The sequence below is a fragment of the Myotis daubentonii genome, chromosome 14 (genome assembly GCF_963259705.1).
Source record: "Myotis daubentonii chromosome 14, mMyoDau2.1, whole genome shotgun sequence".
Classification (NCBI taxonomy): domain Eukaryota; kingdom Metazoa; phylum Chordata; class Mammalia; order Chiroptera; family Vespertilionidae; genus Myotis; species Myotis daubentonii.
Window position 1 is genome coordinate 51,816,263 of NC_081853.1, and position 17,868 is coordinate 51,834,130.

A 17,868-nucleotide genomic window follows, 5' to 3' on the forward strand; every position below is an offset into this window, starting at 1 on the left:
ACACTTTCCTGAGATCTGGGGGCGTTCAGAGCCCTGCAGTGCGATGGTTGGAGCATGACTCCCTGTGTGTGCCATTTCCCGCGTCCCTGGGGCCCTAACCTCCAGCTGCTGGCGGCGGGGAGAGGGGGCTCTCTTAGGGGGCCTCCAGCTTGGACTCCCTGACCCATGTGCTGCCCCTTCCCCAGGCTCCTCCACGGGCAGGGCCTGAGGCTGGCCTGGCGGAGGGGGGTCAGGCCGGGCAGGGACGCGAGGACCTGTTCCTGACAGAACTGGGACCTGACCTGGGACCCGCTGTCCATGCCCTCACAGGCACGTGGAGCTGGCCTTCCACTGGCAGATCATGATGCCCAACCTGCAGACCCTGATGCCCGGAGAGACCTACAGCCCGGACAGGATCAAAAGCTACCCCGACAGGGAGACGGCCTTCGCCATGACCCCCGAGCGGGGCACCCTCAACCCCTTCGCGGACCACGAGTTCATCCTGAGCTTTTCCCCTCACCAGGTGACGTGATCGGGTCACGCATGAGCGGGTCATGGTAGTGGCACCCTCGGGGCCTGTTCTCTGGTGACGCTGAAGCTGCCGCGGGGTCAGGGTGAAGGCGCTCGCCTTGCCTGCTCCTGCTCCTGCTCCTGCACACACCTCGTCTGCAGGCAGACCCTGGCCTCCATTCCTCAGCCTGGGGTCTCCGGTATCAGCTCCGTCAAGGGCGTCCCCATCCTTGTGGAGCCCCCAGCAGCCCCCAGAGAGCGAGAGGCGCAGGTCCCCGAGGGCGAGGTCAGCAGCTCCTGGGTGAGAGGGCGTGAGCGCTGGTGGGAAGGCGGGCGCTCAGGGGCCGCTGGTGAGGTCAGCAGGTCTGCCTCTCAGCCCAGCATCCAGCCGCTCACTGCCTGTCCTGGGAGGGGGTGGTGCCCGGGACACACTGGGGGCAGTGTTGGGGTCTGGAGAGCCTTTTCTCCCTGCCCCCCAGGCTCAGCTGGGGGTGGGGCACCACACCCGGCACACCCATAGCCACCCCTCTTCCCTCGGTGGGGGGAGCCCCGCAGGGAAACAGCACCCTCAGGGCCTTTCTGGGGCCTCGGCCGCAGCCTTTCTCTGGGGCAGCCAGGCTGGCATGCGGTTGGGTTCCAGGGCGCTGTGTCTGTCTTGCAGCTGAAGGATTTTCACAGCGTTTTCCAGATGGTGATAGAGGATGTCCCAGAGCTCGAGGGGTGAGCAGGGCCCGGGCCCTGGATGAGAGGTGGGGAGCGGGGCCTGCCTTCCCCGTGGGGCTGCGAGGGAGGGTGACGGGAAGGGGTGAAGGAGCCACCTGACCCCCCCGTTTGCCTGGCCCTGGCACCTAGGCCTGGCGTGGGCTCAGCACGCAGGGAGCAGAGCCCGCTGGGCTCACTGAGAGCTCAGGCCCCCCTGCAACCTCGGGGCTGGGCCCAGGCTCATCGTTACCACCGGGCAGCCAGGCTGGTGGCTCCTGGGGGTGCGGGGGAGGTTGTGCCCCTTGGTGGGCATTGCTACCAGTGCCCCCTAGACAACCGCCAGGGGTCTGCAGCCAGAGCCCTGTAGCGATCCCAGGCCGGCGCCCCGCTGTGGTCCCTGGAGGCAGCAGGGGCGGTGGCCCTGGCCAGGCCTTGCACTGAGTTGCAGTGGCAGCCACAGGCACTCATCACCGTTTCAGGGCGCTGACTGGCGGGTCTGATTTAGGGGCTCGTGGTAGGCGATGGTTTGCTTTTCACCAGCCCGAACACCTGGGGCAGAAGCAGGGCCGGACAGGGCTGCTCGGGCTGTTGGCTGGGTCCTAGCCCCGGTGCTCTGCGTTCAGCTTCGACCTGGAAACCCCCTGCTACACCGCGAACGACGTGATCGTCCTGGAGGTCGAGGTGAAAGGCTCAGCGGAACCTTTCCAGATCCTCCTGGAGCCCTACGCCCTCATCATCCCCGGGGAGAACTACATCGGCCTGAACGTGAAGAAGGACTTTAGGGTAGGGCCCTGGCACAGGTAGTGCTGCCCTGGCGCAGCTGTGAGGGGAAGGTGGCGGGAGGTTGCGGACGGCGGCCGCCTCCCGCCTCACAGAGGATGGGTCCCTGGGTTTGCACGGATGCTGGGCTGGGCGCGCCTGTCCCTGTACCAGCTTCCCAGCATCCTCCAAGCGACAGGGCTGGGGAGCCCCTTCCTGTGCCCACAAGCCCTGCGGCGCGGGGTGGGTGCTGTTGGACTGGGCTGGGAGGGTGTCCCTCCACAGGCCCGGATTTGACGGCTGGGGTGTGCCTTTCAGATGTGGAACAACAGCAGGTCCCGCATCAGGTACATGTGGGGGAAGATCTGCGACTGCCACATCATCGAAGTGGAGCCCTGCATGGGGACCATCGGTACTGCGGCGAGGGGGCCCGCCCGGGGCTGGGGCAGGAGGCCTGCGTGTGGGGCCCGTGCGGGGTCACGGTGCCCCGTGATCAGCTCCGGCAGCAGCCCGGCACCCACGGGCGAGAAGTCAGCGAAGGCCAGGCACCCAGGCCCAGGTACCCGGGAACCTGCCTCTGCTTCCTTTCTCAGCTTTCTCTCTCTCCCCCTCCCCCAGCGGCCAGTGAGGTGGAGGACTTTGAGTTGAAGTTCACGGGCGGTGTCCCCGGCCCCACCAGCCAGGACCTGCTGTGTGAAATCAAAGACTCCCCCTGGCCAGTGGTGCTGCACATCGAGGCCACGTTTAAGGTGCGGCTGGGGGCAATGCGGGGGGCGGGGGTGGGGGCGCGGGGGTGGGGGGACAAACGGGGCACAGAGCCCACCCCCAGTGACGGGCCCCGTGTGTCTCAGGGTCCGGCCCTCGTCATCAGCGTCTCGGCCCTGCAGTTCGGGTTGCTGCGCCTGGGGCACAAGGCCACCAAGTGCATCCGCATCCAGAACACCAGCCCGCTCTTGGCCGTGTGGCTCCTGAAGGAGAGCTCGGTCTGCCTGGAGGAGAGGCAGGAGGGCGTAAGTCGGCGCCGACTCACCTGTGCCCTGTTTCAACGGTGGATCCTGGGCTGGGCCTTCAGAGGGTGGGGGCTGGGAGAGGAGACGCTGCCTGGTGCCGTCCGCCTGGCAGCGGCCCCAGTTCTCCCCGTCTCCGAGCAGGCGGGTCCTCTCTGCGGCAGAACTTGACCCCAAACTGGATTTCCCTGTTACTTGCTCTGCCAGTCGGATGCAGAAATAGGACCTGGGTTTCTCCCTCGGTCAGAGCAGCCTGAGTCAGGAAGATAATAGGGAGCCGGGCTGGCCAGGAAGCTCCCCAGGCCTCCAGGGAGGGACCGGCTGGGTGGGCTCACCCCCAGGTCCCCAACTTCTCAGGCAGGGCGTGTGCCTGCAGTTTGAATACCTGCCACCAGGTGATGCTTGGGCCTGGGCTCCTCCGCCAAACGAAAGGCTCCAAAAAAAGAGAGCTCGAGATTCATTTCCATTCAAATAGCCCTTTTCTTTTCACTGTAAAATAAGAAAATTCTAAAGGTGGCAGAGTATCATCACCCCACACTCACACTGTGGCATCGCACGTGGCTGTGTGGTGCGCGATCCAGAAGATGACCAAGCCGCGGTCCTTGTTACTCCCCAGCGGCAGTTAGCGGTCAACCATCCCCTCTTGTTTTTAAAAATATATTTTTATTGATTTCAGACAGGAAGGGGGAGAGAGAGAGAAACATCAATGATGAGAAAGAATCATTGATCGGCTGGCTGCCTCCTGCATGCCCCCTACTGGGGATTGAGCCTGCCTGCAGCCCGGGAATTGAACTGTGACCTCCTAGTTCATGGGCCGATGCTCAACCACTGAGACCGCTGGCCGGGCCTAGGCCACCTGCGCTCTTCGCCCACAGCGGCAGCAGGTCCTTGGGAGCTGCCTCAGGTTGTCGCTGCACCTGTGAGCCTCTGGCCCGGTCTGCTTGGCGAAGGCACCTTCCTCTGACTGCTTCCTGCAGAGGCCCCTGTCTTGCTGTCCACTTGCCCCCCCCACCCCCCACCCCCCCATTGCCTCCCTCTGCCTTTTACCCCTCAGATCTCGGCCAGTCCTGGGGTCCTCCTCCTTTACTTGGAGACCCGGTCTTTGTCCTCTGAGTCCTGAGACATGCGCAGCCGTGTTCCCCCTCCCGCCTGCCGCCTTCTGTATCCTGCGTGGCTCTCTGACGAGCTGGGGGCAGCTTGGGGTGACCCTGGTTGGGCATGGCCAGCCCCAAGTTCTGCAATTCCAAGTGATCGCACCCCTTATCCTTCCGGGTTGACCTCCCCGTCAGGTGTCTCCTTTCCACATCGAGCCCTCCGGCGGCGAGGTGCACCCTCTGGGGGAGTGCAGGGTGAGCGTCACCTTGGAGGCTCGTCAGGCCCAGTGTCTGCAGACGGTCCTGGTGCTGGAGGTGGCGAACGGGCCCTGGAGGTAGGGGGGCCCCTGACAACACGCCTTCCGCGTCATCCTGGTGTATTCGCATAGGTGATGTGTAATTTTCACCTGTAGACATTTCAGACTCTAAAGGTGTTCCTACATGTTTATTCTATAAAATTCGGAAATTACAGAAAACGCCCGTTACGGTAAAACATGCGCCTACCCCGTGGCCCCCGGAGAGACTTACGCGTGTGCAGCGGCAGCCGTGTGCTCATCGGGGAATTCTCAGGGCCCGACTGTTCATAACAGTGAAAAACTGGAAACAGTCAATATTCAACAGAACAGACACAAAATAGCCGTGGCTTCTTTAAATGAGTGAATGCGGTTGGTTCTGGGAGGAGCACACTGAAGGTTTCAACGGTGATTAGTGACATTCCTCCCTCCCTCCCTTCCTTCCAGAAAATTCCTTAAATATGCAAAAATGCAATCGTATAATGAGCCCCCGTGTACCCAGCACCCACCTTCGTAATTATCCAATCACTGCAAATATAGAGTCATCCACAGCCTCGGCCCCCTCCCACATTATTTTGCAGCGTAATGTTCGTTTCCTTAGGCTGCCGGGTGGAAATATTCTGTAATAAGCTGAGTGGCAGTGGCACACGGGTGTTCTTATTTTTTAAACGGAATGTATTTACACTGTGTTTCACAGTCATTTCTGCGTGTATTTCATCATGAAAACATTTAAATGTTCATTTTAAATCTTTATGGATCCTCCAAAAATACTGTGCCATTTTATAGTCCCACCTACAGTCTATGGGGCTGCCCACCGTCTCACACTCTCACAGCGACAGATAGGAACTCATTATTTTACACTTTGACCATCTGACGGGGGGAGTAAATACCAGCAGTGTCTTGCTCGAATGTGCTTTTCCCCGGTCACAGCACAGGTCCGAGTGTGAGCCTTTTCCTCTCGGGTCCTGCATGGCACCCCGAGGACCTTGACTATGAATGCAGGTTAAGTCTGTCTTCTCATCAGGGTGAATGCCTTTACGTCTTTGCTTATTTCCTTCCCTTTTCGATCCCCGATCTTTCTTCTTAAAGGACCGTGTGTTCATCAGAATTTTACAGGTGCAGGTGATGGAAACACGGATGCATCCACGTTAGGCAATAAAGGGGAGCAAGGGGAGCATGTGACTGGGCAGTCCCGCCCTGCTGATGGCAGGGGCTCCAGCCACCACCCCCCACCCTCCTGTCTTCTGTTCTGCTCCTCTCTCATTCCCACCAGCCTCCCCTCTACTCCACCCCAGCCCCTCCCCAACCCTCAGCTCTGCTCCTCTCTCTGTTGGCCTTTCTCCCCCCTGTTGGAGCGGGGCCCTTGGCCACTCTGCCCTGAGGAAGGGGCCCACTTAGAACTCCAGGCTCACACACTCCCAGCTTAACCTCCGTGAACGATGAAACTGGCTTTCTCCGGCGGCGGCTCTGCTTGGTTCTCTTTGGGTCCCGTGCCCACCCCTGTGACCGGGGAGGGTCTGTCTCAGAAGAAGCCTTGCCGGATCTATATCGCATGAATTTAACCATTTTTCTCATGTTTTCCGCCTCTCGGTGTTTTTGCTTCTTGTTCGGGGAGATGGCCGTGGCCTTGCATTTCACTAATTTGATGGGCGCCCTTCTTTTGACAGCCATGTTTTGAAATCCCAAGTTTTTTTGTTCTTGGATCGCTTGCTTCTTTTATAGTCATGTTATTATATGGATGCGGCCGCCTCTTACGTTTCCCCAAGGAAATGAATTTTTGTGTCCTCAGATTTTGGGTTAGAGTCCTTCTCCTTCACTGGTTTTTATTCTACGTGTAGTAATCCTTGGCTGCCCATTCCTGTTTTTAAATGGAAGAGGAAGTTGATTTGCATAAGGAGCTAAGGGTGTCAGTTCTCCCTGCGTCAATGGGTGTAGGTGTGTGCTGTGAGCACTCCTCTCCCAAGGGGTGCATGTGAGAACCCTCAGAGGACAGAGCTCCCTGACCCCGTAAGAGGAAGGGGCCTCGTCAAAGGGGTTAAACAGGCCAAGTCAAGCAGCAAGGGGAACCCACACTGGCCAGCTACACAAGTCATTCCATTCATTCATTCGTAAATAGGCATGAAGGACTAGGCTCGCTCTATTTGGTTGCTTTCCCTCCATGATAGTTGAGAGGCCCAAGGTTACTGCAGGATCTGCCCCACACCCCATCCTGCTGGGGGGATAAATCCTGCTGCAGCCAGGCTTCTGTGTGTCGTGTGAGCGAGCGCAGGGCTTGAGGCCCTGGCCTAGCTGACTGATCTCCCACAGCCCTTCAGTTACCGCCCCCCTGGCTGTTTCCCACATTCATTCTACACCGCCTTCCCCCCCAGGGGTCTTAAGTCGTAGTTTTGTTCTCCTCTGTTTTAACTGATCTGATTACATCCTTCTTTTATTTCTTTTTTTTTCTTTCCATTGGAATAGCATTATATTTATTTCTTTATTTAATGTTTATTTATTTTTATTTTTTTTTAAATATGTTTTATTGCTTTTTTACAGAGAGGAAGGGAGAGGGATAGAGAGTTAGAAACATCGATGAGAGAGAAGCATCGATCAGCTGCCTCCGGCACACCCACTACTGGGGATGTGCCTGCAACCAAGGTACATGCCCTTGACCGGAATCGAACCCAGGACCCTTCAGTCCCCAGGCCGAGGCTCTATCCAGTGAGCCAAACCGGCTAGGGCTAATGTTTATTTTTACATATAGTGTGTGCAGGTTTGTGCACCGGTGGGGTCCCTCAGCCGGTTTCGGCCTGATCCCTGCAGGCCAGGCTGAGGGACCTCACCGGTACACGAATCCATGCACCGGGCCTCTAGTATGCCTATAAGATCTTTGGTTAATCTCTTCCCACCCACTCCCCTCCCCGCTTCGCTCTGAGAGTCATCAGTCTGTTCCATGTTTCCATGCCTGTGGTCTCTGCTCCTGCGTTGAGTGTCTTCCCCCTGGGGATCAGTGCACGTCATAGCTACCAGCAAGTCGGCCGGTCAGCCGGTCACTTAGGCTTTTATATATATAGGTAATGTAATGGTGCAGATCTAACAGTTGACGAGCCACTCTCCCTCCTTCTCTATCCTCTCCACATCCTCAGTATTTGTTACTCTCTGTCTTTCAATGACAGTCACCCCAGTGTGTGTGAAGTGCTATTTCATGAGGATTTGATTTGCATTTTCCTGGTGGCAAGTGATGTTTAGCATCTTTTATGTGCATATTGGCCGTTCGTATATCCTCTTTGGAGAACTATCTATTCAATTCTTCACCCTTTTTAAAAATGTACATATAGAGGGTGGTCTTTTTATTATTGTTGGTGGCGCATATCCCTCACCCACAGCACACTATCATGATTACTGTAGATCTATAGTAAGTCTTAGCATCCAGTGGAGTGATTTTCTATTTTATGGCTCTTTTAAAAAACTGTTTTAGTCATTCTGTGTCTTTTTTTCTTTCCATATACATTTTATAATCAGCTTGTTTATATCTACAAAATCCTTGCTGGGAGTTTGACAGGAAATGTGTTAAACCTGTACATCAATTTGGGGAGAATTGACACCTTTACTATGTCGACTCTCCCCATCCATGAACACACATGTCCCTCCATTTATTAATTTCTTTCATCAATATTTTGTTGTGTGTGACACACAAATTCTTTACATGTTTTATTAGATTTACTAGGTATACCTCAGTTTTTCCATTTCTGGAGCAATTTTAAGTTTCTGTTTCCACATGTTCACTGTTAACATATAAAAGTGTGATTGATTTTTGTATGTCGATTTTGTACCCTGTAACTTGGCTGCCTCGTTAGTTCTAGGAGTTTGTAAGACATAGATTCCTTGGGATTTTCTACATAGACCGTCGTGTCTTTTGCAAGTGGGGACAGTTTTATGTCTTTTTTTTCTGATCAATATGCCTCTTGTTTCCTGTGTCCCAGCTACCTCCCTGTGTACGCCGAGGTGCAGGAGCCCTGCGTCTACCTTCAGAGCAGCCGGGTGGTGGTCAGCAACCTCTACCTGGGCGTGCCCACGAAGGCGGACATCACACTCATCAATGGCACGCTCCTGCCCACCCGGTTCCACTGGGGCAAGGTGAGCGAGCCCTCGGCACTGGAGGCCCCTGGGGGGGAGACACGGCCCCTCAGGCACCCCCAGAACAGATGCTCAGCCTCCCCTCCACAGCCCGTCCTCTGTCCACAGTGCCCAGAAAAGCTGCGCCCCTCAAAGGTGTGGCACATCTGGTCTGGCTTTTCCTTGATTCGCCTTCAGGGAGGCCAGTTCCCTGCCTGAGGAGTCTCAGGTGCACAGAGCTAGACCGCCCGGCCCGTGCTGGTCCACGCAACTGCTGGGAGCCCCGACGAGGCACTGTCCACGGGCTGCCAGAGCCTGCTCTGCCTGCCAGGGGACATGGTTCACATTCCTGTGCCTCTGAGGCAGCTGCTCTCTGCTCCCCATCACCCTGGTTCCAGGGCAGCTCATTTAGTCCAGGCCACCCCTGGCAGGGCCATCTGGGGGCGGGGGGGGGGGGCGAGGAGAAGAGAAGGGACCTGGGGTTCATCCCCACCAGTAAGCACCCGGCCATCCCGTCCTGTTGTGGCCCCCCGTCTGCACCTCCAGCAGAGCTGCTAAGCGCCCTGCCCGGACCCCTGGTCCATCCTGGGAGCCCAGCACCTGACAGCAGGCCCACCCTTGTGTCCGCCAGCTCCTGGGGCACCAAGCAAGCTTCTGCAAAGCAAAAGTCTCCCCCAGACGTGGCACAGTGGGCCCCGGTGAGAAGTTCCAGCTCATCCTGGAGCTGACCGCTCACACCCAGGTGAGCGGGGCGGGGAGGGGCCGCGGGACTGGAAGGCACCCGGCAGCTGCCTGACCCTGAGCTGCAGGGAGGCGGGCTCAGGCCCACGCCCGGTCTTTCGGAGTAGGGAAGAGAGTTCTTGTATTTGGGGTCCCCATTCCTGTAAGGCCCGTTCTTTAGGGACACGAGGTCAAAAAGCTTGCAGCAGGCCTGAAATGGATGTGCCCTGAAACCACTGGCACATCTCGCCTCTGGCACCGACTGGAGCCCTCCCAGGCCGCTCTCTGTGGCCACAGGCAGGCCTGTCTTTCCTATTTGCCCCGGGACTACAGCAGAGCTGCGCTCATGGCAGGCCCTGTGCTGGCGGCAGGCCCTGTGCTGGCGGCAGGCCCTGTGCTGGCGTTGCTGGCAGGCTGACTGGCAGCCAGGTCCCTCCTAAGAAGGGCACAGCTTCACCCAGCCGGTGTGGCTCAGTGGTTGAGCAACGACCCATGAACCAGGAGGTCGCGGTTGATTCCATTCCATCAGGACACATGTCCAGGTTGCCCGCTTGACCCCCAGTAGGGGGCCTGCAGGAGGCAGCTCATGAACGATTTTCTCTCATCATTGATGTTTCTATCTCCCTCTCCCCTCTCCCTTCCTCTGTCTGAAATCAATTAAAAACCAAACCACATATTAAAAAGCGGGACCCAGCTTTCTCCTGTGCGGAGGCCCGCAGGAAAGCTGTCAGGGTGGCCTGTGAAGAGGAAACTTCGTCCTTCAGAGGCGAGCAGACCCAGGCCGCAGTTCCTCACTGGCACACAAGGGGGCAGTGGCCTTGCTTACACAGCCGAACCTGAGCTCTAGGGCAGTGATGGTGAACCTATGACACGCGTGTCAGAGGTGACACGCGAACTCATTTTTTGGGTTGATTTTTCTTTGTTAAATGGCATTTAAATATATGAAATAAATATCAAAAATATAAGTCTTTGTTTTACTATGGTTGCAAATATCAAAAAATTTCTATATGTGACACGGCACCAGAGTTAAGTTAGGGTTTTTCAAAACGCTGACACGCCGAGCTCAAAAGGTTCGCCATCACTGTGCTAGGGTGACACAGATGCGCCCCGGCCTGGCCCGGAGCGACCTGCGCAGGAAAGGCTTGGCTTCTACGGTCGCAGTTTCATCAGAATAAACGCGTCCCTTCTGCAGACATCCACCTGGAGGGTCTCCTTTCGTGCGGGCACCTCCAGATACTTGGCGCTGGCACAGCCAGGAGCCCTGAGGAAGGGCCAGGCCTGGGCTCCGGGTGCGGGCTGAGGCGGGGCCTGTGGGTGGTGGCTCACTGAGGTCTGGGGAGCCTCCCACAGACATGGGCCTGGACAGACGTCAAGGCCTCCGTGTTGAGCGCCTCCCACAGCCACCACCTGCGCTGGGGAGACCTTCGGAGCCCAGACCGGGACGGACTGTGCTAATGTGCCCCTGGTGGCTCTGTTACAGGACAAGCTGACCGATCTGGCCCTCCCTTGCACTGTGTCAGGCATGAAGGAGCCGCTGGTTCTGGGCATTTCTGGGAAACCCCGGGGACTGCAAGTGAGCATCACCATCCCTACGGAGGGCGCCGCTAGAAGGTGAGCCCAGGGCTGGGGCCGGGGCCTGAGTGCTGAGGCGACCATGTGAAGGAGCAGCATTGCCCCCTGGTGCCAGCCTCCTCCCAGCGGGTTCCTACAGCCAGGAAGGGGCTCCCTAACCACCTCTGTGCGGACAGATCCCTCTACCCCATCCTCGCCCCTCTGTGGTCTTACCCCCCCATAGCTGGAGGCATGGTAGGAGATGGCAGGGGCAGGGCTGTGGGTACCTTGGCTCTCCCACATGAGACTCAGCAACTGGGAGACAAGCCAGTCCGCCCGGGGCCAGGGAGAGTCGGTGAAATTTGAGGCCCCCCTTGGCCTCCGAGGCTGCCAAGAAGGAGATGCCTGTGGGGTGGCAGCCTGACGAGGTGGAAGTCCGAGGGTGAAGCCTGTTGCTAGATAGCGCTCGCGCCCCCTCCCACGGTGGCTCACTGCGCAGGGCCACGGGTGGCGTGTAACCTGGTGCCCACGGGCCCGGGGCAGTGCCCCCAGCACAGAGCCCGGCCACACGGAGGAGCTCCGCCTGGACTTCGGCTCGGCAGTGCCCCTGAGGACCTGCGTGAATCGCCAGCTCATCCTGACCAATCGTTCCCCGATCCAGACCGTTTTCACCCTCAGCTTCAAGTACTTCGGGAGCCCTGAGAAACGCCTGAGCCAGAAGCCCAGCATGTGAGTCTGGTTTCTTTCAGGGCAGTCCCCGGGGGCGTTGGCCCATGGGCCTCTGTGCGGCTGGTGGCTGTGGGGCGCGGGAGGACGTGCTTTCACAGGTAGACCTGGGGAAACAAAACGCAGAGAGGAGATGGTTCCTGCTGCCCGGCTCCCACACCCCGAGAGGGCCTGTGGCGAGGCGGGACTGGCCCCTTCTCCTCAGCCTGGCCTGCCTGCTGAGTGGAGGGCTTCTGATTCAGGCCAGTGAAGGAGGGAGAAGTTACCGGAGGCGGAGGGAACGGTGTGGGCAGAGATGTGGCAGCGAGGCATCCTGCAAATCTGTCACTTGAAATCAGCCACGAAGTATTTACACCACAGCAATTGGCAGTTTACCAGCGCACCACTGCAAACACCTCTCCACCAAATCACCTAACGCAGGGGAGCCCCTTTAAAACCACTGCTGCCGACGGCGGGAGGCCACTAACAGTTTCTAAAGCATTAAGTCTCCCATCCAGAAAAATTAGTGTTGCTCGATGGACAGATGTCAGCAGGAAAGACTGGAAACAGGGGCCTTTGCAGAAAGCTGCGCAAACGACGGGGAGTCTGCGTTGGGCTCATATCCAGGGGTTGCCAAGGCACAGAAACTGGGCCAGGGGTCCCCACCCCAGAGCCCCACCGAGTTTATTGGGAGGCAGCCCCTGGGCTGGTGGGTAGCTTTGGGTGGCAGGCGTGTAGCTGGAGCAAAGACCAGAGAAGGAGGTGAAGAAGAGACTTGGCCAGCTCTTCCCTGCAATGCTGGTTGCCGGGGAGGGGATGGGGCGGGAGGGGGGGATGGGTCAGGTCTGAGGAAGGGTCTGGATGGCCTGAGGCTATTTCTGTGTCCTCCTGGTAAAGCCCCGACGTGTCCCCTGCCCTGCTGAAGACGGATCGGATTCGCCAGCAGTTGGCCAAGCGAGAGCAGCTGGGTAAGAGCTCCCAGGGGCAGGCGCCGAGCCCAGGCCCGGCCAGAGCGGGATTGTCCGCAGCTTCCTGAGTATGTGGACCCTGACCATCTCAGTGTCTTTTTTGTTTTAATATATTTTTATTGATTTCAGAGAGGGAGAGAGAGAAACATCAATGATGAGAGAGAATCATTGATCGGCTGCCTCCTGCATGCCCCCTGCTGGAGTTCAAGCCTGCCACCTGGGCATGTGGCCTTGATCGGAATCGAACCTGGGACACTTCAGTCCACAGGCCGACACGCTATCCACTGAGCCAAACCGGCTGGGGCTCAGTGTCTTTTCTAGCAAGGTCCCGAGACAGCTGTGGCACCCCCCACCTGACAGCAGCTTTCTTTTGAGTGAGGCCATCTCCTTGTTAGGGCATTAGGCTTGGGCACGGGTCCAGGATTTGATTTGGGATGGGTCGTGGCTCAGAAGGGAGGGCTCCCCTGGGGGCTGGCCCCTGGACTCAGGGATCCCAGAAGGAGGGTCTGTTTTGCTGGACCAGGGAGAGACTGGGGGGGGGGGGGGGGGCTTGTCTGGTACAGTGTTTTGCTGACACCTGAGGGTTTGGACCTCATAGCCCCACTCCCTGGGGTCCTGAATCCCCTTCCCTGGTTCTCGCCTCACCCCCCAGCGTTCATGGAAAACATGTTGTCTCACGGGAAAGGAGCCTCCTTCTTCCCCCACGTTTCCCAGGGCAAGCTGGACGCCTACCAGCAGCTCCGCGTCGACATCACAGGCTGCGCAAACATGTGGGGCGAGTACTGGGACAGCCTCATCTGCAAGGTACGGGCTTGCGGGCGGCTCACGGCCTGCGGGGCGGGGAACCTGACCTGGCCCTCACCTCCAGGCTCTCTCTTCCCCAACACCGGGCCCTTTGACTCTCAGATCTCACGGAGAAGAAACCCTTGAGTAGGGGGTGGGCATTTGTTAATACACGAACAAATAACTTTGTGCCAGGTTACTTTTTCTTCTCAGCATCATTTGTAAATGGAGGGTGGGGGGAGGAAGGAAACAACCTAAGCATCCATGTCTGTCAGTAGAAGGTTTGGTTAAAATGTGGGCTCCAGCCCTAACCGGTTTGGCTCAGTGGATAGAGCGTTGGCCTGTGGACTCAAGGGTCCCAGGTTCGATTCTGGTCAAGGGCATGTACCCTGGTTGCGGGCACATCCACAGTAGGGAGTATGCAGGAGGCAACTGATCGATGTTTCTAACTCTCTATCCCTCCCCCTTCCTCTCTGTAAAAATTCAATAAAATATATTTTTTTAAAAATGTGGGCTCCATCCATCCGATGGAACTCTGCACAACCCTTATATGATGCTATAAACCCTCATTAGTAAAATTCTATGTCATGAAAAGAGATGATCAAAAGAGATGCCGTATGCTCCTCATTTATACCTGTTTTATGTGCACAAAAGAAGTCTGTCCAGACAGTTGTACATGAAAATGTTGACAGTGAGTCATGCTGGGGGTGAAGGATTGTGAGTGATTATCATACTGTGTTTTTAAAACATTTTTAATTGATTTCAGAGAGGGAGGGCGAGGGGGAGAGAGATAGGAACACCAATGATGAGAGAGAATCATTGATTGGCTGCCTGTAACCCGGGCGTGTGCCCTTGACCAGAATCGAACCTGGAACCCTTTAGTCGGCAGGCCGATGCTCTATCCACTGAGTCAAACCGGCTAGGGGAAATTAAAAACATTTTTTACTTTTTATTAGCAGGAGAAATAAGTTATTTCCATTTAAAAGCTACAGACATTTGATGAAAGGGGCTGTAAGAGGTGAAAGATGGCCAGGCTGGGAGTCCTGTGCAGGTCCGGGGGGGCTGGGCGGGCGGGACAGCGGAGGGACGGGCAGGGAACTGGCCCTGGGGTGTGCGGGGTGAGCATCCACCAGTGAGGAGAGAGGCCGGGCCCTGCTGGGCCAGGCCGTGGAGGCCCTGGGCTGGCTGGAGAAGGAAAGGCTATGCATTGAAGGGAATGGGGAGCCAGGCAAGGTGGTGGCAGCCGGCGACAAGGGACAAAGGCTTGTTGTGTGTTTGCAGGTGGGAGACCTGCCGCCCTCAGTCATCCTGGTGCACATGGTGGTGGTGGGCTGCCCCATCAGCTCTCTGAGGACCAACTACAGCGCTGCCCAGTTCCAGAAGGAGCCTGTCCTCAGGTGCCCACGCCGCCTTGTTCTCCGCCCCCGAGAGACCCTCTGGCTCCAGCCTGAGCTGCTTTCTTCTTGCTCTTCAACTGGCCCGGGGCCACTTGGTGCCACCCAGCAAGGAAGCCCCAGGGCAGGGTTGCCCTGGAGGGGAGAGGCCTCAGGGGACAACTCAGACAGCTTTTGGGGACAGTAGCAATGCGTAGTCAGTGTGTCCTGAAGTCCGCGTGGCCAGGGCCCCCATGCCAACTGCGGTGGGATGGGTTGTCAGTGTAGTTGTAGGGAGAGGGGAGGGGTGTTACGGGGCAGTGAGCAGCCCTGGGTCAAGTTCACCAGGTCATAGTTCACCAGGCACTGCATGGTCTCGGTGAGTCCAGGATGAAGACAGACCACTGTGGGGCCTCCTCCCTGCCTGCGCCTCCACCCCAGCTCCCCGTGTGCTGCTCGGGGCTGTGCTGAGCCTCGTCTCCTGCCTCCAGGTTCAGCACCCAGGTCTCTGGAGGAGAGACAGTCACCCGTGTCCTGCGCCTGAATAACTCCAGCCCCTGTGGTGAGACACTGACGAGAGAAAGCGGGGTTCCCGTTACAGTTTGTGCGGGGTGGTGGGCCAGGCTGGGAGAGAAGACGGGCCGGGAGAAGCCGGATAGAGCAGGAGGGTATAAACCTGTAGATTTTTTTTTAATCCCAGAAACATTGCCCGGAAGTGGCAGGAGAGAGGAAGCAAGGCCCCACGCTGAGTGGGGTCACAGGCCCCCTTGGAGGGGCTGCAGGGAGGCAGGGCATGGGAAGACGCAATTGCCTGTCCCTCCTCCTCACCCCTCCCCACACCTGCCCCAGACATCCGCCTGGACTGGGAGACCTACACGCTGGAGGAGAGGGAGGACCAGCTGCTGGAGCTGCTGGTGTTTTACGGGCCCCCTTTCCCGCTGCGGGACCAAGACGGAAACGAGGTCCTGTGCCCCGAGACCCAGGAGAGCAGCAGCTCCTCCCAGTCCCCAAGTGTCTCTAAGGAGTCGTCCTCCAGCCCAGAAGTGGCCCATTCTGTGAGCACAGTTGGGTGGGGCGGAGGCGGGGGGAGCGTTGCCAACAGGCCTGGAGCCTGTGTGAGCCTCAGCAACATCTTGACGACAGGCCGAGAGCAGCCCCAGCGACAGCGACAGGGCCAAGCACATCATCTCGGTCGTCCTGCAGGAGCACGAGGGGGTGCCCTCGGACCACCTGTACCGCATCAGCCCCAAGCAGATGGTGAGCTGGGGCTGGGCCGGGAGCTGCCCCGAAAAGTGCCCGCTGGCCAGACCGTGGCACCAAGCAGCACTGAGCCTGGGTGCCCGTGCCAGGTGGTCCCTGCCGGGGGCAGCAGCGCCATCTCCATCTCCTTCACGCCCATGGCCCTCGGCCCCCACGTGCTGCACAAGGTGGAGTGTGTTGGCTACGCCCTGGGCTTCATGAGCTTGGACAGCAAGGTGAGCCCTCCGGGCCTGGGGTGGGGCCACGGCCACTGCCTGCTCAGCCCAGAGACCGCCAGTGATCAGGCCTGGGCTCGGTAGGTGGAAAGGGAGCTTCCGGGGAGGCGGCGGCGCCTGCAGGACTTTGCCGTGGGACCCCTGAGGCTGGACCTGCAGGGCTTCGTGAGGCCCGCACAGTGAGTCCGCTGGGCTGCCCGGCCTCCCTCCCTTCCCCATGGGGAGCTCCCTTACCCGGCACCGGTGGGGACCAGACAGGGTTCTGGGAGCAAGACCATGGAAGTGGGGGGCGGGGAGGGGGGGAGAGGAGCAGCCAGCAGGTGAGCCCAGGTAAAGGCTGGCCAAGCAGAGTGGGGGCCGCCAAGAGGCCCCAGAGGCCCAGCGCGGCCCCGCCATGCCTGTTGCCGCAGGCTAAGCGTGGAGCTGGACTACGGCGGCGGCACGCAATTCTGGCTCCAGGCCAGTGACCTCATCCCCGAGCAGCCCTGTGCTGGGGTGAGTGTGCTGCCCCCTCGGCCCTGCCCGTTTATCTAGACCTCACATGTCCCTGCAGGCCCTTCTGAGGCCCAGCACCCCCACCCCAGAGCCATGGGCCTGAGGCGCGGGGAGATGCAGCCCAGGCCCCCTCTGTGCCCACCCAGGTGCTGAGTGAGCTGGTGACCACCCACCACCTGAAGCTGACCAACACCACGGACATCCCGCACTACTTCCGGCTCCTGGTCTCCAGGCCCTTCTCCGTTTCTCCAGGTGGAGATGGAGCTAGCCGCGGCCACAGAGCTCCTGGCGCTGGCCGGGAGCAGGAGGGTGAGGAGGGGTCGGCCGCAGCCGGCAGGCAGCTGGTGCTCCACCCGCAGGAGAACATGCTGGTCAGTGTAGGGTCCTGGAGTCCTCAGCCTCGATGGGCACACTCCCCTGGGCAGTCACCTTCCTCTCTCATACATGCACACGTGTGTGCAGACAACACACCTCACACGTTTGTACACACACACACACACACACACTTGTGTCCAAACCACACGCTTGACCCCTCAGCCCATGCCCTGGGCACTCAGGAGTGCACTACCACTAGATACACCACTTCCAGCAAACACGGGCCCTCTGCACAGGTGCTCACACATGCAGGTAGGACCAGACGTACCAGTGTGAACACAACGCAAGTCCCCCTGCCAGCACCCCGGTCAAGGCCGAGCATTCCCACCAGCACCACTTTGCACACAGCCTCTCCCTTCCCACGTGCCCTCACTCAGGTGAGCTCAGTTTGATTGCCATCTGCCCAGGCCCAAGGTGACCTTCCCTCTTCTGTGACAACAGAAGCCTGGATTTGCAGAGTTGGGAGGCGGGGTGGTCCTGGGAGTGCCAGGCGGTGGGAACCACAAACGGCTGCCTCCTCCGGTTTCTGAGGCACGTGGAACGAGGACAGGTCACAGACCACCTGAGTGCACCCCATCTTCACTGTGGGCGCCCCGGTGTGTGCAGCGAGGCAAGGCCAGCCAGCCAGGCTGGGCGCCCCGCCCTCTCTCCCAACGCCCTCCTGCTGCAGAGGCTCCTTCCTCCTGTCCTCTGAGGGGCTTGGGCCCTCGCCCGCCTCACTCTACCCTCCCCTGGGTCATCTCAACCACATCCAGAACTTCTTTCAAAACGTGTACTTCAGTGTGGGTGTAAGGAGTGTCGGCCCCGTGCTGCAGTGCCCCGCCTGACCCCTGCCAGAATTCCCTCCCACACAGCCCTCCCTGCCTCCCTGCACCCTGCCCTGCCCACAGCGCGCCTCCTCTCAGCGGTGGCGTTTTATCTCGGCAAGTGTCACCAACCCTAGTCGGCTGCGAGCAGCCACCCAGCCCTGCTGCTGCCCTCTCC

General features: G+C 58.8%; 1 protein-coding gene across 4 annotated transcripts in view; it reads left to right on the forward strand.

Annotated features, from left to right (window-relative positions):
• The window catches only part of DLEC1 (DLEC1 cilia and flagella associated protein), a 45,809-nt gene that overhangs the window by 23,478 nt on the left and 4,463 nt on the right, over nt 1-17,868 (forward strand). For all 4 annotated transcript variants that reach the window (XM_059664405.1, XM_059664406.1, XM_059664403.1 and 1 more), the window contains exons 13-33: nt 310-502; nt 1,151-1,209; nt 1,815-1,974; nt 2,269-2,362; nt 2,569-2,699; nt 2,802-2,960; nt 4,247-4,386; nt 8,307-8,460; nt 9,071-9,181; nt 10,640-10,770; nt 11,254-11,439; nt 12,313-12,383; nt 13,036-13,187; nt 14,448-14,563; nt 15,031-15,101; nt 15,389-15,594; nt 15,683-15,796; nt 15,889-16,014; nt 16,099-16,193; nt 16,425-16,509; nt 16,656-16,880. In XM_059664405.1, the coding sequence (XP_059520388.1) occupies nt 310-502; nt 1,151-1,209; nt 1,815-1,974; nt 2,269-2,362; nt 2,569-2,699; nt 2,802-2,960; nt 4,247-4,386; nt 8,307-8,460; nt 9,071-9,181; nt 10,640-10,770; nt 11,254-11,439; nt 12,313-12,383; nt 13,036-13,187; nt 14,448-14,563; nt 15,031-15,101; nt 15,389-15,594; nt 15,683-15,796; nt 15,889-16,014; nt 16,099-16,193; nt 16,425-16,509; nt 16,656-16,880 (2,779 nt within the window). The remainder of the gene's footprint in view (nt 1-309; nt 503-1,150; nt 1,210-1,814; nt 1,975-2,268; nt 2,363-2,568; nt 2,700-2,801; nt 2,961-4,246; nt 4,387-8,306; nt 8,461-9,070; nt 9,182-10,639; nt 10,771-11,253; nt 11,440-12,312; nt 12,384-13,035; nt 13,188-14,447; nt 14,564-15,030; nt 15,102-15,388; nt 15,595-15,682; nt 15,797-15,888; nt 16,015-16,098; nt 16,194-16,424; nt 16,510-16,655; nt 16,881-17,868) is intronic.